General features: G+C 40.3%; 1 protein-coding gene across 1 annotated transcript in view; it reads left to right on the top strand.

Moving 5' to 3' along the window:
- The first annotated feature begins 13,566 nt into the window (after positions 1–13,566).
- lhx8a (LIM homeobox 8a) overlaps positions 13,567–22,605 on the top strand; it is a 12,038-nt gene continuing 2,999 nt past the window's right edge. Inside the window, exons 1-6 of the mRNA XM_050033800.1 lie at positions 13,567–13,775; positions 15,561–15,719; positions 16,429–16,550; positions 19,476–19,696; positions 20,189–20,292; positions 21,296–21,391. Coding sequence (XP_049889757.1) covers positions 13,749–13,775; positions 15,561–15,719; positions 16,429–16,550; positions 19,476–19,696; positions 20,189–20,292; positions 21,296–21,391 — 729 coding nt within the window. The 5' untranslated portion in view covers positions 13,567–13,748. The remainder of the gene's footprint in view (positions 13,776–15,560; positions 15,720–16,428; positions 16,551–19,475; positions 19,697–20,188; positions 20,293–21,295; positions 21,392–22,605) is intronic.

Here is a 22,605-nt window from a genome sequence, read left to right as displayed (position 1 = left end):
TGTTCAGAGTATGCAGGTGATGGTGGTAGTGCAGGTCACAGAGAAAGGGAAAAACCAGAAATGGATAGAGACACAAAAATACAAAAGGAAAGATGGGAAAAAACAGGAGAAGAGATTACAGACATGGCACATAGGTGAGTAGGAAAGAGACAGAAAACACCCAGTGTTAAAGTTATAGTTGGTAATCCTGTTCAGAAACACTTCTTGTTATATTGGATGAAATGGTCCTTCCATCCTGAGAGTAGTCAATACATAATGTGTTCAGAAAAAGGAATGAAAAAAATCCGACCTCTGTGGCAGCTGCAGGCCTGTAAAAACTCTGACCAATCCCTGCCATTCAGTGCGAATGGAAGAACCAATCAGATGCCTTCATGTCTCATCCTGCCCGAGCCCCCCTCCGTCCCTCCCTCCCTCCTCCCTGCGCGCACTCATCACGTGTCACCGTTGCTGGAAATATTCAGCGCACTCCTCAGCAGAAATACTGAGTTAGCAGTAGTTTGCTGCACAATGGCAGAGAAAATGCAGCCAAAAGTATCACTTCCAGCGTTATTTGTAACAGCGCGCCCCGCTAAACAGGCTGAGAAAAAAAAGTCAGAGGCAGAAAAGGCTGCGACGAAAAAGGCTTTGGATAAAGTGAGAAGACAAACCAGATGTCAACCAACATAGCAGCTTTTGAACGGTGGAGACAACTGAGGGAGCTGAAGGGCCTGAAAAGTGATGCAGAGGTTGCTGTCTTTCTGTTGAACAGGTAATTATTTGTTTGCTTCGGGGGGATTTGTTATTTTACTCGGCTCTCCTCTGCCCTGCTGACTCCTACCTACTGCAGGATGCGCGTTCAAGCTTGTGTGGTTAGTGTGTGTGTGTTGTGTGCTTCACTTTATGTGAAGAGCCTGGTGACGCGAGGCTACTTGTGTGGGGCCGTGGCTTTGGACGGAGCACTGACGGGAGGGGGAGGAGGTGCCGCTTTCAAATCTTGCTAGCTCTCCAACATTACCAACTATAGCTTTAAGTGTAGCTTACTTAACTACAGTTTGTCCTGTATGACATTAATGAAGCAAAAACGCAGTGTTAACTGACTTTCATCCTTTTTTAAAGTATTTTGTAATGTAATAAACACAAATCTTTAGGTAATTTTTACATGCAAAATTAACGTTGGGCATTGAGCCTAATAACCATTTGATATAGCTACTCTTTGTGGAAATATTTTATTGCCTGTGTAAAACCATAGACTGTATTATATAATGGACATAGCTACTGTGATGTCACCCACTAATTTGTGGATTCCCGTTCTGAAGCCTTGAGTTCGGCATTTCACATTTACAGACAGCCTGTCACTCAAGTGGCCCCGCCCATAAACAATCAAAACTGTGGGCGTTAATAAAATGTAAACAAATAAGTTATAGAAAAATACAGTTGTCATGAAGGGCAAAGTTAGCTATGGAGACCATAACCGGCTCACTCGGGTTAGCTGCAGGGGGGCCTCACGTGTTTCTGTTATGTCACTGGTAAACATATTTATTTCTGCTGTAAAGTCAGGCTTTTTAACATGGAGGGAGTATGGCCAGCCTCAAGTGGCCATTCAAAGAGTTGCAGTTTTTGGCTGGCTTCATTTCTCAGCTGGAAAACATGATATCTACTTACTGATCAACAAAATGTCTTTGAAAACTTAACTATTAGGCTCAGATACATTTTTAGTTAAGTCACCTTAAGGCATGTGATGTATTACTTAATTGCTTTAATTTAAAAATTGGATAAAACTTGATATTTTTCTTACAGCACATTTGAGCAGTGGCTAGCACGGTTGCCTAGGCCCTGTGTCCACATAGCGCCTTTTTCTGGCAGAAAGGCGCTGGAAGGGCGCTGCGGAGCGCTGGGATGAAGCGTCTGTGCTTGACTGTCATGACATGTATATAGTGCGCGGTCACTGTTGAGATTACATTCATTTTTTATTATCAACAAACTGGTTTTTTACTGACCGTATGAATGGTTTCGTTTTCAAATAAATATTTGGAAACGAAAATGTATGCTTATATATATAGATCATATGTGGCCTATACATACATATACATATATCTATATATATATATATATATATAGCTATATATATATGTATATATATATATATATATATATACATATGTATAAAAATGTATAAAAATAAAGTTTTGCTGCACAGATGTCTTGGGGGAAATGTCTCTTACTCTGTTAACAACTCATAACTATTTGAAAGTTGAGTAGGTCCCGGTGACACGCTGCTTTTTTGTACAAGGTCACAAGCTGAGAAAAAACTGGGAACCACTGGTTTAATCATCAATCTTCAATGTGTTGCATGCTTGTGAAGAACCTGGCGCTAAGTTCACTTGCAGGCAACTTGATTATTGTGAAATGTATATTACACTTTGGTGATAACTACAAAAACCTTGAGCTTACATACTGTTTCTTAAAAGACGATACTGTAGAAACAATGACATCTTAGTCTTTTAAGCTTCACCAGACAAATGACAGCTCTATCCATAATTCATGATGAGAAACTTTGAGTGCCAACATCAAAGAGACTGGCCACTTGTGTTGCAATAAAAGCACTGAAATCCAGAAGCTTCCAATGACCACAGTGATCTCAGTAGAGTGCTAAGTATGCTAGCTAACCTCTGAGGGGAAAACACTGTTTCCTTTGGAGCAGTGAGGGAGCTGTGAGTTATCCTCTGACTGAAACAGAGACCCAGTGAGTTTTGACCGCAGATTACGAGTAGAATGTAAAACAGAATGTGATATCTCAGGTAAGTTTAGATTTTCATGAGTGTGAGATCACAAATTCACAGATATTTGACAGAGCAGCAGACATTGGTTACTTACCATAACTTATGTCCTCTCATCATCTTCCTCAGCCTCCTGCTGATTGGTCCCATCTATGTCCAAACAGCTCTGGAAGTCAGGGTCAAAGGGCAACTGCTTCCTTTACCTTCCTCTTTTTCTCTTCCTTTATCACTCTTTCTATCCATCGCTCTGTATCACTTGAGAGCACCAGAGAGCTGAGAGCACTGATCAACAGCAGAGCAGGAGTCAGTGTTAGGAGGAGGATGTAAAGAGAGAAGAGAAGAAAAATCAAAAGAAGGAGAGATCATCATAAGCCATTTTCAGACATGCTTTATTGCAAAAAAATATTTTACATGTCAGTCTCTGGATAAGCATTTGTAAAAGTTAAAGTCTGACATAAAGAATCAGACTTTAAAACCAGGTGGAAGTGGTCATCAAGGTGATCATTAACTAAGCCTTCAACAACAAATTAAGTTTTAGAGTTAGAGTTATTCCCATTTTGAGGCCTCAAATTTGGCAATTTTGCTGTTGCCATCTTGGAGGTTTGGAGCCAGAAGTGACCATGTTTGGTCGAAAGGATGGAGACAACTCTTACAATAGCTGCCAGCTTGGTTAGCATGGAAGAATCTGCATGGGTCTGATTTTCAAGACCCATTCCTGAACCAGGACTTGCAACATGCAATACCACACCCGCACATATGACCGATTAGTTGTGCAATTCATCCCACTAGCGGAACATCTGCTTCCTGCACTGAAATTGCAAATCCTATACACAATGCGCTTTTCAAATAATTCAGTCAGACAGCATGTTTAAAGTGATCATTTTGGGACATTTCATGCATGTGAAACTAAGATATTATGCACCTCATTGAAGTGGCTCTCATATTCCAGGTGGCACACAAGACAGAGCTGACACACAAAATACAATTACATACTGCACAGCTGTCATGAACCGGGAAATTAGCAATAGAGACCCAAACCATTTTTGTACCTGGCTGTAGACATGTTTATTTCTGCTGTAAAGTTTGATATTTTAACATGGGGGTCTATGGGGACTGACTCTCTCTTGGAACCAGCCTCAAGTAACCATTAAAGGAAATGCAGTTTTTTGCACTTCCACGTTGGCTTCATCTTTTAGCCCCGCAGTTTGCTGCTTTGTCATAATGACAAAACGCCATCACTGTAACAGAAACAAATAGCTGTAGAGCATGAGGATCTATACTGGCAAGTAAGAAGAGAGGGGTAGAAAACACAAAGGAAATACATTTACATTTGTGCCATATGCTAATTACAACCCACACAGTATGGACAGCTGGTCTTCAGAAAACAGGAGAACACACTTCAACCTTCTTGAGCTCCACTAAAACCATTTGGGACCACTGTCACTACTGTATCAGTTAATGGCAAACCTAATAAAACTCAACTGAACTAAATCCCTCCAGGTCCAGAAATGGCTCCCTGAGGCCCAGGAAACATCAGCTTCCCTTGATGATGTCATTTCCCTCTGTGTCAGAGTAGACCGCCATCCAGCCTAGCATTGTGTCGCCAGGCAGAATACAAGTCATCTGTCATTGGCCTGTGATGCTAATGAAACCCAGATGTAGCACTCCTCTGGTTCCACCTGGCCCCACCCCTTATCCTTTGTTGTCACGGCAATACAGTACCCAGAATCCCGCTGTTTATTTTGGTTTCCTGGTGATGGGGTACTGCAACTGAAGATGAAAGAGGAGCTGGAGATGATGGGGAGAACAGAGACGGACAAACAAGCTTGCATGTTATTCGCATGCACGTTACTCCGGAATAATTTTGTATCAAGTTTGTGTGATCACAAAAACAAAATGCAAATGTACTAGCTTCTTATAAGTATCCCCAGCTTATGTGATATTCACTTCCTGTTGTAAAGTGGCCCTGCGTCTTTTGCTTTGCATCATGTTGAATCTGACTGAAATATGCAGACTCTCTGATGTCCAGTCAGTTTGAGATATGGGGTGTGACCGACATCTTGTTCAGGAAGCGATTGTTTATTTCCCTGTTTCTATGACTGCATGGGGAAATAATACAAGCTGCAAAGAAGGAGAGAAGGAGTGAACATGAAAGGACAAGGATAAAGGTAGCCTACAGATAATTAAGCCGAATAATTCACAACTTCTGAAATCTTGCTGTTAACCAAAGTTTTGCTGCCTAAACATAAGATATGCCTGAGGTTGTGCTTATATTTATCATTATAGTGTTTGACGAAAAATATCCTGCTGTTGTGTTAATTTGAGAGACTTAAAGGAACATTGTGTAATATTTAGGAAGGAATTAGTGACATCTGGTGGTGAGGATTACAGATTACAAGCAGCTGCTCCCGGTTAGGATTCCTTCAATGTTCATTGTTCAGGAGGTTTTTAGCGGGGGCCAAATTATCTGCAGAGGTCTCTTTCTCTCCAAAACAAACTGACATGGTGATTAAAACATTGAAAAAATCAGTGTTTTTCCAGCGTTCTCATCACTGAGGGGCTGCGAACTACAGTAGCTGATGCGAAAATGTGAAAACGTGAATGTCCCTATCTAGATCCAGTGTTTGGTTTGTCTTTTTTTGGGCTACTGTAGAAACATGGTAGTGCAACACTGCAATCTCCATGATCAAGGACCTGCTCCCTATGTAGATATAAACGGCTCATTCTAAGGTAACTAAAACACAGTTTTCCGTAGTTTCAGATGATTATACACTGAAGAAAACATACTTATTGTAGGCTATTATATTCCATTTCTGCCAATATATCCCCCTAAATCCTACACACTGGACCTTTAACCTTTGGTAATTTTGCCAGGAAGTCAAAGTATTTTGGAAATTCAAGGTATGATATTTTTTTTCAGATCATTGTTTTCATTTTGCTTTTTGTGTTTGTGTGTGTATGTATCGTGTCCTCAGCATTTGTGTATAAGATTACAGTTTTTTGGTTATTTGTGATGTCTGGCTTTCTGTTGTTCCAAGGAAATTATTGTTTTTTATGCTTGTATGTGCCCATCAATGGTTTTAAATAAAAAAAATTGAAATATATATTTTTTACTGTATCCTTTGGAGCTCCAAAGTGTCCAACATTAAATAAATCAATCAATAAATAAGTAGGAAGTGAGAATGACTTCACCTCCGAGTTGACAACAGTTTTCTAGTTGACAATGGTGGACAAGTCGGAAAAAAACATGGACGTCTGCAAGAAAGCCTTTGTTGCCCTTGCACTTTTGGAGTACAGACAGCTTCAAAACCATCATGCACATCAACTGATGAACGCCGCAGATGAGGCTGACCTAATGTAAAACAAATAAGATAAAATTGCTATAAACAGTACTTTAGCAGAGTGTTTACTCACTATGGGCTCTAGTTTCGCAGACCGCGCGAGGCAGGGGCGCTTCGCCAACTGGGTGTGGCCAGGCGGATTTTGCAAGTTTGGCACACCATGCGCCTGGTGCAGCTACTCGTCTTTCCCACCTCCCTCCCTCCTACCTGCGCAAGTCGGAAAGAGGGAGGAGAGAAGGCGTGGAGTGAGTTTTACACACATCACACCAATCAAATGAGCCCCTCTCCTCGCCCTTAAATGCGCCGCACGAAGGCGTAGTAAGAGTTTACTCAATTCACCATGGCAGAAGAGAGCAACAGCGTCAGACAGCCAAACTTCTCCCAGACAGAAAACTGATGTTTTGGTCCGGGAGGTCCAAGCTCGCACTGTCCGAATATACGGAGCTGCGAGCAGACCTCCACGGGCTGATGATGCAAAGGTAGCCTGGGAGGAGGTCACCACAATTGTAAATCAATGTTGCGTTTCTCTCGTGCGCGCGCGCTCTCTCTTTCTCTCTCGCAGTCTCACTCTGTTTCTTTTCTTTTGACTTTTCTAAGATGACAGATGCTGAATATATACTCCCTATCTGATGCTGTGGCTGTTTGTGGTTGGCTGAGAGGGATGTGAACTCATTAGTTTGCAGCTGTGTTAATCAAATCAGGTTGGGTTTCCATTACGCGTGCCAAACGTGCCAAACGGTGCCAATCCCCTTTGATCTGACATCAGATGTGACGGGACAGTCGATATAGAGATACATTTATGTGCTGATTGCAGATAGTTGCATTGAATAGTGGTTTTTGTGGCTTTTTATTTTATTGTTAATGTGCCTGATATTCTGGAAACCTGCCTGTGAGGTTTTGGTGACGTGTGCGCACTGTCCGCCGGTCAGCCAAACTTCGGCTTACACCGGCTGCGCTCCCCCTGCGCTGACAGTAGACGTGGTTTCAGCTGGCGAAGCCTTTTGGCACGAAACTGTCACTGCGCCAAGCTGGATCTGTCGACACCTCCCCCTGCTGCGCCGCCACACCCATCTCAGCGCACCTCGGTCTGCCAGACTACCAAACTGAGCGCCCCTCGGGTTGCGCTGCTCGAAGCTAGCTCTGCGTGGGGTTCGCCACCCTGTGCCACCCTGCGCTGTGCCGGGAAACCTCTGTTTGGCCACTATGAAAATTGGCTTCAAAGCCAAGAGCACTTCCTGGGGGCCTGGGTAATATAAGCTCGGTAGCATGAGCAGCCTAAGCTAAGTCTATAAAGCTAAAGAGGTTTAGTTTCTATGACTGTGTACTTTATTTACAACAACAGCCTCCAAATGATTTATGCAGAATTACTTTAGCATTGTTGTTGCTCTAACAGGAGCTATCTGGCTTTGTTTGGTAGCAGTTGTTGAGCTTGCTAGCTAACGAGAAGAAGGGGCACACATTTGAAAGGTGAAAGGGTGGTTTATTTATGATTAGTTATTTCGTAATATCTTTTTTTAAATCTATTTAATGTTGAACAAGTTGGTGTTCCATTGAACTATACTGTATATTGTTTTGTCTGCCTTTGTTCTGTGTCTTCCTCTTCTTCCTCTAAATCCAACACATTTACATCATATTGATACTGTATAAATTACTGTGTCAAGGAATGAATAAAGTAAAGAAAAGTTACATTCTGGTGTTACTTCTGTGGCTCAAATATTATTTCATTTATATGCAGAAGTCTCAAATGTAAAAACAGTGATTATATGTGAAACCCAAACTGTTATTTAAAATATAGCTATAGAGTGCGGTATAAGAAAACACTGACTGACTGTTAGTTACGCACACAATAAAGTCTGACATCAAAATGAGGTTTCTCATAACATATAAGACCATAACATATATGTAACTGAAGCGACATATATCTAAGCATAATCATTATTTCTATGGCTTTGATTAAATGGCAGAGGGGACTTTTATTTTGACATTTTCAGTTAATGACTTGAGACAGTGTAAAACAATAATAATGAATATTGTAGCTTTGTGGGGACAGTTGCAAACCTCAAGCTGTTGTTAGAAAGTGCTGATTGAAAACAGAATATACAGTAATATAATGTAAAGACCTGCTTTCTAAGCTCAGGGGTCAGTATCTGCAACTAATGTGCCATGTGAAATGCTCCAGGACTGGAAAATCATTTACAATTAAAGCATTTGTCAAGAGAAAAGATTAAATGAGGAATTTATAAACATTTGCACCAGGTAAAACACATCATGCACCCATGCACATGCTGACACACACACATTGACCTCCCTAATTGTAACCGTGTGTATAGTTTCTAGTAGTGTACTGAGTGAAAGGACCACCATCTTTCAGTCATGTCCTTCCATCTATACCTGTCACAACTAAACACTTCCTGTCAGGGTCAGGTAACCTATGGAAACATGGCAGCTGGCATGGAAAGTGGTCTCTCCCTCTCTCTCACACACACACACACACACACACACACCCTGCACAGACACTGCACACACAGTCAACATCCAACCTTTCACCAGTGACTCTCTCTGATGTCAAGCTAAGTAATCTCAGATGCACTTGCACACGCACACACACACACACACACACACACACACACACAGAGATTCATGTATGGTGACACACCCGTACCGTGGCACTTCCAAGCAGTGAGATAAGCACGGCACGTCACTGCCCTACCAAAAGCAACTGCTGCTGCTTTAAAACAAAAACAACAGCATGTTTGTAGGATGCTGGGATGTTTTTGGCTGAGGAGGGAAACCAAGCCCACTGACAAACACTGCCACTGCTCACGAACCCTGATGTCATGATGATAAACTTGCCACTGTGCTGTTCAGAAGGCAGAAGAGGGCACTGACCTTTTGTTACTGGATATTATTCATTTCTAAAATGGCATCGCTCTTTAGATAGATGAATACACCAAAGCAGTCAATATTGCAGGTATAGTTTTAACTTCTGTAACACATACGTGTGTTACATACACACATGTTGCCAACTAGCCCCAATGGTCAGTTTTGTGCTGCTACTACAAGGTGAGGCAAAATGAAATATTACAGATTCAAAAATCTAATTCTTGTGTAATTTCATCAAAACTAAAATTTACATTAAATCTTGCTAACCAAATGTGTTCCTGCTGTGAATCTGATACTTTTAGGCAGTTACAACTTAAATAAAAACAAATTAATCCTCCTTGTGACTGTTTGACCAGTGCTCACACTGACAGGTCTGACAGCTCAATTATCCGCTCACTCTCATTAAGGAGCAGGTGTCTGCAGTGTGTGTGCTGTTCAGAGCTCTTAAACCTTCTTAACTCATGACCATCCTATAAAGCAGCCACATATCCTTCATCTTGTGTAATTGTACAAGGTATGGTTTTTAAGCTTTCATTTTAACAAGCAGGTTCATGAGTGTGGCAGCGGAGTCGTCTGCATGCCAAAGTCTCGAGCTGCACTGACAGGTTTCTAAACCAGATTGTACTGTAGCAATTATCTGAGGGAAAATTAACTGGTCACAACAAAAGGCCAAAAAAATCCTCTCAGCATGTAGTCTTTGTGCCACGATGTTAATTATCCAGAGAGCTAATTTCCCCACCCCAAACAAACCCCCTCTTTTAATAAATCAGCAGATGTTGTCTGCAGGAGTGTTGTCCTAAATCCTCCTACCCTGTGAGAAGAGCTAGATAAGTGGCCGGGCAGTGGAGTGGAGGAAGGATTGGGGGAGGATTTTATATCCGGTCTCAATTAAAACAGTTAGCTTCCTGATGAAACAATATCTTAAACAAACATATTGTGGGGCGTCGGTGGCTTAGTGGCAGAGCAGGCACCCCATGTACAAGGCTGTTGCCGCAGCGGCCCGGGTTCAACTCCAGCCTGTGGCCCTTTGCTGCATGTCACTCCCCCTCTCTCTCCCCCTTCACGCTCATCTGTCCTATCAATTAAAGGCTTAAAAATGCCCAGAAAAATATCTTAAAAAACAAAAACAAACATATTGTGTATTCTCATGCAAATATTTATGCACGTGTTTTTACCAACGTGCTCTTACTCCCAACTCATCAAACTTGGACTGTGTCTCAAATCGCGTACTTCTGTACTTACACTTAATATTTTAAGTGCATTAGTGCGTTCACACTGAGAAGTATGAAAAAATGCAGTGCACTATGAGTACCCGGATGGTGAAGTTGAGTGTGGAACTATGGACACTTTTCGCCCTCAATGGTCCCCATCTTGGCTACGTAGCGGAAGGGGAGGGACAACTTTTCAAACTGGAAATAGCGTCCGAGGACTGTGTGACCATGAACGTCGCTGCATTGTACAAATACATGTGTTTTTTTGCACTAAGTACCACTATACTGTTGTTGGGTATAAGCCAGCAGTATGTTTACTGGGTTAATTTAGCAGTCTGTAATGATTTGGTACCACGAATGATAACGCAAATGCTAGTTTGCTAAGTAGCTAATTTGCGGTCGTTATTTCCGGTGAGTACACAACGGCCGTGCCTGGTTTGAGACAACACTACCCTGTCGAAATTCGCGCACTACACCAATAAGTACCTAGTGCACATAGTATACTACATAGAAGTGTACTAAGGGAAGTATGTGATTTGAGACACACCACTAGTCGAAAGCCACATGACACAAATGTCATGTGACATCATCAACATTATGCAGTCAAAATATGTAAACTCTGACTCATACGCTGTGTTCCAAATCACATTCTTTTTCTTTTTACTTTCAGTACATACTGCAGCTGCCCTTACAAAGTAGGCACTGTTGCACTGAGTATAAATACAAATGTAAGATACTACTTTGTCATAACATTGTGCCTTAAGCTTTGACCCTTTTGCTCATATCTGTCACAGTCCATAGTGTGACATTTGAAGTAAAAAGAAAAAATTTGGAACACAGCAGACTTTATAATGTTACCTTGGAGATACAAAGAAATGCCATTTGCAGAACACTCCGGAAACAGAGGTGAACCTAGAGAGCTCTGCTGTTGGTACTTTGCAACATGTGTAGTTTTAACGTTTAAGTTATAACTGCATACATCTGCATTGTAGATTGTGATTGATTGATTGATTATAGTCATTGTGGCTTCTGTTGACTGTCACTGATCTGTCATCTTTCTGCAGCTCAGTCGATGTGACTAATCTTCTACTGTTCAGAGGATTGCGGGTCAAAATAGCCAGAATAGCATGCTGCTTTGCATCCTGCAAAATGTGACCAGATGCAGTTGAACATCCTGGTATTTTTCGCATACGGCACTTGGCATAGCTACCATGCATTGGGACATACTAAGTCTTTTTCTGGCATATTAAATAGTATGGTAGTTTGGGTATTGAAACACACTGTTGTTGCGGAATTTTTTGCTCTTTATACGATGTCATTGCTGCGAGTGGGTTTACCTTGGAATTTATTGATGCCTTGCACATCAGAATAACATAATAACCATAGTCACTGATCAAGCTGCAGAATTAGATGCCCTGGGGGTGAGTAGGATAGGTTTTTACTCCTAAGAAGAAATGTGTGACTTAACATATAAAAAATTTAAGATACAAACTCAACAATACCAACTTTGTATTTGTTCAACAGCTGTTAAACACTGCCTGGATTCATTAAATGTCTCCATGTGGTGTTCTCGTCACCCACACTCGATCTCAGTGGAAAAAATGTTGCGGCATACACTGCAGATTTTGCAAAAATAAACACAAGAACTGGTAGTTTTTATAGCCTGATCAAAAAGTAAAGGAAAGGCGGTGCAAAAGTCACAACAGCAGTGAACACTTCTCACCAACCAGATGATACCTTCACAGACCCACTGCACAGAAAGTGAATCCAGCGATCTTCTTGCACCCAGTGCAGAGGGACTGCACATGTTCATGTCAAAAGGTTTGTATCAACTCACTTTTAGTCATCCACCTTTTCTATTTATCTTATATTTCCATGTCCTTTTTACATGCCGTAAATGAACAATGTCATAAAGCCAGTGTGCCATATCTACAAAACTTACTGCAAACACCCTTCCTGAAAATCATTCATTCATTTCAAACTACAAAAAAGGGCTTGGACAAAAACATATTTTTTGCATTTGGTGAAGAGTTCTAAAGAAAAATATTAAAAATATTAATAACAATACCAATAATAATTCAAAAGAAGTGTCAGATCAATCTTGACATGACTGAAAAATCAGAATTTGTTTTTGGGCTCAATTTATAAATGAGGCCATTTCTGAGGTGCTGATTGTTTTAGTTTTTAGATTAGTTTTAATAGGATGCTTTTCTTATTTCTGTTAAAGGTTAAACCAAGTCTATCCTACACATCCATGCCATTAAATTCTATCCCAAAGACCCAGTTCAGAAGGCTGGGGGGGACTGAGGTATTGGGTTGCAGACGTATATCCACAGATAAGACCCAGAGGGATTCTTGACCCAGTCTCTTGCCTCATTCACAAAGTGCCCTCTGAGAATGTTTTCATTCATGCCTTTTTGACCCCAGTCTTTGGTTAGCCATCACCTTCACTTAAAGTCTGACATGGAGGAGGAGGTAGTCTGTAGACTCAAGAGCACTTTGTTCTAAAGGGGGGAGACCACTTGGCACTAACAGACCCCCTCTGGCTGCTAGATTATACAACAGTTACTTAAAGCTGAAACTGATGAAATAATAGATATGAAAATTAGTTCCAAAAGTCTAAATCAGGGGGTTATGGAAATTACACAATATATTATACTAGAATATACTTATTTGTAGTTATGAAGGAACATATTGTTACTTCAGTGTTACAAGTCAAAAGAAGGAATGTCACATTGCACTAATTTACTCTGAACAGAATCGAGGAATTAAGGCAACAAGTTTGCTGTGTTAGTGAGCTGTCCTGAGAGTGCTGCTGGTCAGACGGTGTGGATATCTAAATAAACACAATTCAGTCCTGTGCTGTATTGTCATAATGTCCCCGATGGCAAGAAAGGAAAAGATGAGAAATCCTGATAATGTCAGACCAGGATAAGTCAATCTAAATGCCTCTCACAGGAAAAGATCTTTGAAGGGTGACTTTTTGTAAAGATTTGATTTTCTTAAAGCACTGCAGTCTTACTGGAAAGTGAAGAATAAAATAGTATAAATAGAAATCCTGTTTCTTTATATTTGCTGACTGATCGTTAAAGCATCTGAAGTCTGAATTGAAGTTTTCACTTTAAAAGCAATGAAACGTTTTTTTCTACCCCTTTAAACCATCAGCTCGAGTCAGCAAGTTTCCCATAGAAATAGAAATAAATAAATAAAAACAAAAGAAAGGACAAAAGACCAGAAGAAAAATGCTCCTCTGATCCTGACATTAAAAACCCTAACTTCCCAGTGATGCTGCAGCGGGCGGGTCCGGGTCAGCAGAGTGGGAGGTGCGCTGGGCTGCTTAAAATGACAAGAAAAAAAGTTTTGGCTCTCACAAATGGTGAGTGAACAAAGTCTTCAGAGGAGCAAGACGCAAGGCTGAAGCGAGTGGGCTGACAGCGGCACTACAGTGGAATAATACCGCGGTCAAACACCAGCCTCCGGTGTGTTGCTGTGGAATAGGCTACCAACATCTGGCTGAACGGGGATGTAGCGGAGGAGCCCGCAGATGCGCCGTGAAAATGTTTAACTGTGTCTCCAACAGCGTGGTGAGTAACAACATATTGCAGACAAATAGTTCTTCACAAAACTATAATTATTATGTGGGTTTTATTAATTTATAGGCTATTGCTCTTAGCACACAAAATCCACACTAAAAAGGGAAATAGCCTGTGCTTTACTTAATTTTACAAATAAAAACCCAAATTGTTCCCCATGTCACATATTGTACAATTAAATTTACAATGTTATGGTTATTTTAGTTTACATCCAACTCGCAAATTAAAACACCAACTTTTACAGGAGCATATTTTTTTAAATTTATTTTGGTGCATCATATCACAAAGCAGAGGCCTTTATCAGTCCATTATTTTATGCTAATAAAGAATTGTTTAAACTTGCACTTAAACTCGCACATTAGGCTACTGTTAACTTTATAACCAAAAAAAATAATAGGCAGGCCTACAACCTAAGACGTTAAACTATGTAGTGACATAACAATGTCGAAGTTATAGTAGCCAAATATAATATTAATATTGTAGGTTATTTTGCAAGCACAATGTGACATTTATTTAGGTCATATTTTAGAGGCCAAAAGAAAAGCTATATTAGGTTTATTATTTGGTTTAAGCTTTATGACCCGTCCTCTCTTAATGATAAGTCAATTTAAAGGATGCTTATTGTGTCTGCATTTATAGGCCTATAGTCATTATAAACCCAACAAAACTGAACATTGCAATAAAAATGGTTGAGCCATCATTAAGTCTCTTTCGCCCTGCATATACTGTGAATGGTGTCAGCATGTGAGCCATTTGTATTTAAATGCGCACTCCTTGGTTATTATTCCTATTTGTCCTGCATGTCTTCACAAAAATACCGCAATATATTGCCAGTATGAGTATGCCATGATAGCCCCTTTTCACGCAGTCATTTTGACTCGTCACAGCAGAAAACGCACAGGTGAAACTCATTTGGTTAAAGAGGTGTATTTAAGTGAATCTGAACGGGGTGATGCGGCCGGCTGATGACTCGTTATCATGTGCACGTGCGCGGCTGAAGACAATCAGTCAGAATGACGTTCAGCTGAGAGCGAGGCCGGTCTCTGCTGTCCCCAAGTAGGATTTGCTAAGTTTACACATGTAAAAGTTCACTTTGTTAATGAGTATGTGGACCACTACCGCCCTGGGCCTATTCCGATATATGACAGCACTTATAAAATAAAGGCAAAAAATGCCTACAAAATGTTTGAGCTAATATTTCCTATTAGGATGACCTTTGTTAATGACTGTGGTTGTCATGGAAATATGAAGGGGACATTAGCCTACCTGGTTGTCAGTGTGTGTTGCGCATCACCGTGGACCCGCTGACACCATGGCGGAGGGAGAAAGGAGACCTTCGGAGGCTGTTTTCACTCAGCTACAAGGAAATATTTATGTCGACACAGTAGGTGTTTTCAATATCAAACCCAAGAACTCTTTTCTCAGTTTTCCCAGCTTACAGACGCTGTGTAGAATTCAAAGTGTAAAAAGATGAAATGAAGCTTGCGTGACTGTGTGCGCACTTCAAAGTGCCGCTAAACAAATAATAAAAGACAACATTTAGCTTTTTACTGTTATAGACAGCGTCTATAATACAGGCTAGCCTACTGTGTTATGCTAGCCGAAGACCGTTTTAGTTTTCAGACATTTCAAAATTCGGACCATGGCTTTACCTTTGCTGACAAGCTACGTCACGCACTGTCACGTATTTTGTGAAAGGTATTTTATGGTAACGAGAGTTCTTTACTCTGAAAAGTTTGTACACGCTGTTGTTACATTGTCAGCTGTTTCTGACAGGGTTCCTCTGGGCCTGATGATATTTTCGAGGAGGACTCCTACTCTCCGTCCTCCCTGTCCTCGTCCTCCTCCGCTTCTGTCCCCACTGTGGCCTCCCTGCAGGGGAAAACCCTGTGCACCTCCTGCGGCCTGGAGATAGTGGACAGATACCTGCTCAAGGTCAGACTGACACTGTATCATATCAAGATGTCACTAATAACACTGCAAATGTAGACGTAGGTTTCACAACAAGTTGGACAAACTCAGAAACGAGCCATAATGTTTCCACATAGTTTTCCATGGCTTGAGGTTATTTCAGTCAAATGTTTTAGGTTATTTATATTTGTTTTATTTTCATACAATTATTTCTGCCAAGTGTAACTTTTCAACTGTACTTAAATTTTTTTCTTCTCCTTAAATGAATGATGGTTAATTGGGTCCTGATAAGGCAAACCTTTTTTTGAATTTAAAAAAAAAACAAACCTTGTTAGATTATTATACATAGTTTACAGTTATTTTGTAAAATTTACAAAAAGGCTACAGTATGTAGATAATTTAGGACACAGGCTATCTGAATTTTAAACTGGGCACTAATGAATCAGAGCTCACAAAGCCTGCAGTCAAATTATTTTTGGTTGTTGGATTATGGTATACTCATAATTTAATTCTTGATAGCATAATGGCATATGTAGCCTAAATAGTTCATAAGAACATTGTGGTAAATAACCACTAAGATAATCTAAAATTGTGGTCAATTCAGTAAATTAATGTATTGTCAAGAATTTCAGCAACTTCTATTGCCTTCACTTATAAAGATAGTATTAAAAATACTAGTAAGGGATGTGTGAAATGGCATTTTAAGCAAATTTGATCTTTTTCCCCATTTCAGGTGAACAACTTGTGCTGGCACGTTCGCTGCCTCTCATGCAGTGTATGTAACACATCACTGGGGCGACACGTGAGCTGCTACATCAAGGATAAACAAGTTTTCTGCAAACTCGACTACTTTAGGTAAGCCACAACTTTGCAGTGACCTTCTTTTATGAACACAAATATAAGGAAAACAGAAGTTTGGTGGGTTTCTTGTTTCAAAATAGTATTCTTTAGTAATCTTATTTGTGTAACTTCCTTGACTAAACATAATACCTGACTATGTAATCAAGGAGAATTAATGTGCCACATGGTCCATGTGAGAAACTCCATGGACAAAACAAGAAGGAAGAAAAGATCATATTTAGTATACACCTGTTTTGTTAATAAGGGAACAGGAGGATTGTGTCCTACTGCATGCGCTTTCTGTTTGAGGTGCAAGATCATTGAATGACAGAATTCAAGCATCATTTAAGGATGCTTGCAAAATTTAAATGTTTTGTGAACTTATCCCATCTGGAAAACTGAATGTCTGGACTTGCATGGGAATTCAGTGAAAACATGCAATGTTGGAACCCAAAAAGGAAATAACATCTTTCAGTCTAGTCTCAGTTTTTTTTTTTTGCCTCAAGTCAAGGAGGAAAATGTAACAAAGAAGCTGTGAACACTTGAATGTTGGATCAAGCATGCTCTGCACATTTTTCTAAATGTGATAGACATCGCTAAGTTCCTTGCAATTTGCACACTATTTTAATCTTTGTTTTATTAGGGTTTAGTTTAGTTTATAAGGATCCCCATTAGCTACTACATTGCAGCAGCTATTCTTCCATTCTAACAGTGCACAAAAACAACTCGCATAGCCTATAACACCTAAAATAACAGGACTAGACTTAAACATTGGCACAGACAAACAAGACAGCTCCTGGTAATACAGTAATTAAGGTATATACTTCATGATTTCATTTGGCCAGTTTGTGCCTAAATCTTGCTCTGAATACCTTACGGTGCTCCATTATTGTAATATTAGACCAAGTATTTACATTATACTATACATTCACATTTGTATGTTTCCATAAAAAATTACATGTGCGTTGAAAGGAATAGTTCCCAGGAAAAACAATATTTTTTACCATGCATTAAGTTCACTCAGTGTATGAATCATATTATACAGGTCACCTTTTCTTGTAGTGTCTTTCGGAAAAAAAATAAAAATATGATGAGCACATTAACAGAAATCATCACTAATTAAATGTCCCTGCACCACTAACGGAGACACACCTTCACATCCTGAGACACATGACACATTCAAGCTTACCTTTTGATATTGATTAATTAGGCTTTGACAACTATACTTTTGTCTGTTTTATAGATTATCTAAGTCTTTGTCAAGGATGCTGCTTCAATAGAATTTTAAATCTAACTTTATTGTTTTCCTGTATGTCGAGGGAGTGAATTCCAGTCACGCAAACCTCTGTACATTAATATACATTTCATTGAGTTTATTCTTATTGTTGGTAATATAAAGTTTCCTTTTGTTGCATGTCTTGTACTGTAGTCATGTCTTTCTGAACTAAAAGCTTTTTTTAAAAAAAATAAATAAATAAAACAAACTGAACTTTTGTAACTGACATGCACATCTTGACATGAAACCAAGCCAGATTATTATGCATTGCAACTACGTTTGATCTGTATCCGCAACAGCGAGCAAGGCATGCTGTTCTGTACCATTTGTAATTTATTTCTTTTATCTATTGTCACACTTGACCAAACTGCTGGGCAATAATCCAGATGAGAGAGTATTGAGTTTTATTGCTTGAATTGCCCCTGCTTAGTTTAGTCTATTGTTAAAAACTTTGAACATCTTTCAATAAAATACCATGTACCATTTTAGCAGTTATTTTGTTTGAATGATTTGTCAATAATAATTTACTGTCCAGAATACTACCCAGAAGCCTGGTCTCATGTACTTGGTTAACTTGCAAAGGCAAAAGACTTGAACTTTGTTTTGTAAAGACCTGTTTTATCATGTGGACAAATATCCCGAATATCCTCGTCTTTGTTTGTTTTTGTGGAAAATAGATGAAAAACCAAGGCAAAGTTCCATAACTTCCATAACTGGCTTTGTTTCATTGCCCTGAACATGCTTTTACCCATGCATACAATTAGGATTTTTGGTATTGCAACTTTCTATTTTTAGCAATAGAAAAATTACGTTGTAAGGTTTTGTCATAACTCAATAAAAATATTAGTTTACCCAGTTTGGTCCTAAAGATGTGAAAAAGACAAAGAAAAGTGGTTTAAAAAACATCTACATTGACTGGTTATTCTTATTCATATTATAATAAGTGGATAGTTAAGAGTATCACCAGATTCTATCTGGGTCATAATTATTATCATATAGTATAATGTTTATTGTAATCAACAACAAAATGAGAGATCAAATGGAAAATAAATGCATTTGCCTACACTGACTTCCATATAAGAGTCAATGGTCCAGTTTGAGCTCAATATTTTCATATAGATTAATTTCATAAAACAAAGAATTGCCACCTTTCCAATAGTGTGCCTACAATTCATTTAGCTGGATACCCAAACACCTTTAAAGTCATTTTTCTTAGCTCTCCACTGTGAGTTAAGGTCTTTTGCCTGCAGGGCAGTACAGCTATCTGTCACCCATCAACTACCACCTATTCTTTGAGACACATTCTAATGAATTTAATAATGTTGGGGGCACACACTCACTCCTCATGCTAGTCTGGGCTTGTCTAGGCTGAGTGTTGATACCTTCACATGCAACACATATTCATGCATGTAGGCAGAAGAACTCCCGAATCTCTGTTAATATAATTGACACAGAGGAGGTAAGATGTTTTATTGGATTATACAGCGGCACTGGAGGTCAGTGAAATTAGTGGCAAAAGTAAGTAGACATGTCAAGTCCAGGGAAAAAAAGGGTGTGACTTCATCAGAACATCTTTTTAAAGACTGATCGCTCCAAACTTAATTTTTACTGATCAATCACTTACTTGCAATTCATCTCACTTCCTGTTTCCCGTCTTTCTTCAGGAGGTATGGGATCCGCTGTGCTCGCTGTGGCCGTAACATCCATTCCAGTGACTGGGTGCGTCGGGCACGAGGCAGCACCTTCCACCTGGCCTGTTTCTCCTGCACCTCTTGTAAGCGCCAGCTGTCCACTGGGGAGGAATGTGGACTACTAGAGAACAGGGTCTTCTGCCGGCCACACTATGACATTATGATGGAGAATATCAAGCGTGCTAGGGAAAATGGTGAGTAATGGATGAGATTAATGAAGGTAAACATGGGTGGTTAACAGGGGTCACTTTTCCATTTAACCCTCCATGCAGGTAGTTTCAGTTTTGTTGTAGTGATTGTTAGAAGCCCCACTTAGAAGAAGGTTGTGGTGTTAAGCCATGTAGAAGAAGGCATGAGTATAGCCAGTCAGTCATAGAGAATGTGCTCCTCTTTGTAGCTAATAATTAAGTATACCTCACTGAAGAACAACTGTAACGGTATAAATACAATACTGTATTCAGTGTTCTGTGAAGATATCACAGGTCTTTAGGAAGAGGTTTTGAGATACCTGCCTCTGGTCCCTGCTGTCGTTCCAGAACAATGGAGGTGCAGCGAGGTCCAGAAACAATGCTCCGATTAATCTGAATAATTTATGGACCTTGTTACCAAGGATGCCCACAAGAGGACGTCCTTTATTTTAAAATGTCAAACAACCCTTGTAACATGTTCTGTATTTTGTCTTAAAGAGCAACCAAAAGTAGAGGAAGAGGTGGCAGAGAAAGATGAGTCCGGCACCATGTCCAGACCTGCTAAGAGGGCCAGGACCAGCTTCACTGTAGACCAGTTACAGGTACTGCCAACCAGTCTCTGTGTTGGTCTGTGTGTCTGTGGTTACGTCGACAGTTTTCTTTCTGACTGCCAATGTAATCTGTCAATGTAATTCACTTCCAGTTCCACCTGCAATTCCTACTGAAGTAATTGTATTATCATATTATACTGTGAAGTGGTGTTTAAGTGGAAAAAAAATGGTGGGGCAACAACTTCTTTAGGCAGGTGCAGAACCAGAAAAATAAACAATTTTCTGATTTGACATAATGTGCTATTTCACTTTTGCCAATTGGGCACATAGTTTTTTTTCCTCAGTTTAATTCTGCTCAACTCTCTGTTTGTCAATCTGCTGAGCAGGCCCAACTTTAATGTGTTATCCTGCTACTTAAATGTTTGCTAATCCTCTCAGAAAGATGCTTGTGATCCTGAAAACCTAAAAAACACATTGGAAGCAAAAAGGTGTCTTCTCTCACTAGCTAGCCCTATAGAAACTATATATTAAACTATAGAAACATTGTAGAATAATAATAAATAACAGCAGCAACCAAGGATTTTTATGTCATGCACTAATCCCGAAATAGTTATTTCTAAGTCACTCAGTACCACTAAAACCACACATTTACTGCTGCCAGCACCAGATTGACCCATTGAAACTGATACTATGACTAGTATAAAAGAATATATGACTACATCTCAGTTTTGCAAGCTACAGACCCAGGTAAGGGTTTGGGGTTTGAGTCTACAACAAGAGTGAATGTTTGACTCAAGGCTTGTTGGGTATTCAGAAATATGACTCTGTGTCTGCTGAATGTGTAAATAGGAAAATGTAGCAGAACAAATGTATGAGCCAGTAATATCAGGTAACCTTGTTTGATGTTTTCTGCCCTCTAAAGGCGGTGACAATTAATGCTTTGTATTTGAACACAGACTAAGCACTCTCAGTGCAGTCATCTCTTCTAAAGTGTTATACTAACATTATTTCAACCATGTTGAATGTCCATGTCCTGTCATCTCTACATGTATAGGTAATGCAAACTCAATTTGCTAAAGATAACAACCCTGATGCCCAGACTCTCCAGAAACTGGCAGAGAGGACTGGTCTCAGCCGCAGGGTTATTCAGGTAAAGTAACTGTTACTGCCTTCTTTTTGTTGAATGTTTTTTGACAGTTAAAATGACAAGTAAAACATGAGTATATTCTCAGTTGGATGTTGAATTAAAGGGATAGTGCACTCAAAAATGAAAATTCAGCCATTATCTACTCACCCATATGCCGATGGAGGCTCAGGTGAAGTTTTAGAGTCCTCACAACACTTGTGGAGATCCCAGGGGAGAGGGGGTAGCAACAAAACTCCACCAAATAGAGGCTTACGGCGCCCCAGATTCAAACGTCCAAAAACACATAATTGAAACCACAAAATATCTCCATACTGCTCGTCCATAGTGATCCAAGTGTCCTGAAGCCCCGACATAAAAAGTTGTTTGGAAAAACGTTATTTGAACTCTGTTTTTAGCCTCATTGTAGCCTGTAGCTATGCCTCTGCCTCTCTGTGCACCGCGTACACGTGTGAGCGGTGCACAGAGAGGCAGTTAGAGCTGCAGGCTACAGTGAGGTTTCAATTATGTGTTTTTGGACGTTTGAATCTGGGGCGCCATAAGCCTCCATTAGGTGGAGTTGTGTTGCTACCTCCTCTCCCCTTGGATCTCCACAAGTGTTGTGAGGACTCTAAAACTTCACCTGATCCTCCATCGGCAAAAGGGTGAGTAGATAATGGGTGAATTTTCATTTTTGGGTGCACTATCCCTTAAGGATGGGTTTGAAGAATGTAACATTGTAAGTTGGGCACTCACAAGAATGACAATTAATCAAACTCTTCTCTAAAGACTACTTTAGAAAATTCAGGCTTGGTTTATACTCCAGATTAAAACCATCGGGGCCCCTTTCTTTGCACTATATTGTTGGATAACTTTGACAACTTAGAAGGTGATGCTTAATCTACCCATGGTAAATCAAAAGGGTAAGCGTGTCATCTAATATTTTCGGCTTCTTCTCCGGAGCCTTTGTGCTCCACTGTCTCTCAGATTAACTCATATCACAGCGGTGCCTGGACAGCGTGACGTGTGTGGGCTGGCTGGCCAGCTGGCCGGCCAGCCGGCCAGCCGGCCAGCCAGCCAGCCAGCCAGCCAGCCAGCCAGCCGGCCAGCCAGCCGGCCGGCCAGCCAGCCAGCCAGCCGGCCAGCCAGCCAGCCGGCCGGCCAGCCAGCCAGCCAGCCAGCCAGCCAGCCAGCCCGCCCGCCCACACACACACGTCACGCTGTCCAGGCACCGCTGTGAT

The sequence above is a fragment of the Epinephelus moara genome, chromosome 21 (assembly GCF_006386435.1).
Source record: "Epinephelus moara isolate mb chromosome 21, YSFRI_EMoa_1.0, whole genome shotgun sequence".
Taxonomy (NCBI): Eukaryota; Metazoa; Chordata; class Actinopteri; order Perciformes; family Serranidae; genus Epinephelus; species Epinephelus moara.
Note: the sequence above shows the minus strand (reverse complement) of the source record. Positions and strands in the feature narration are given on the sequence as shown.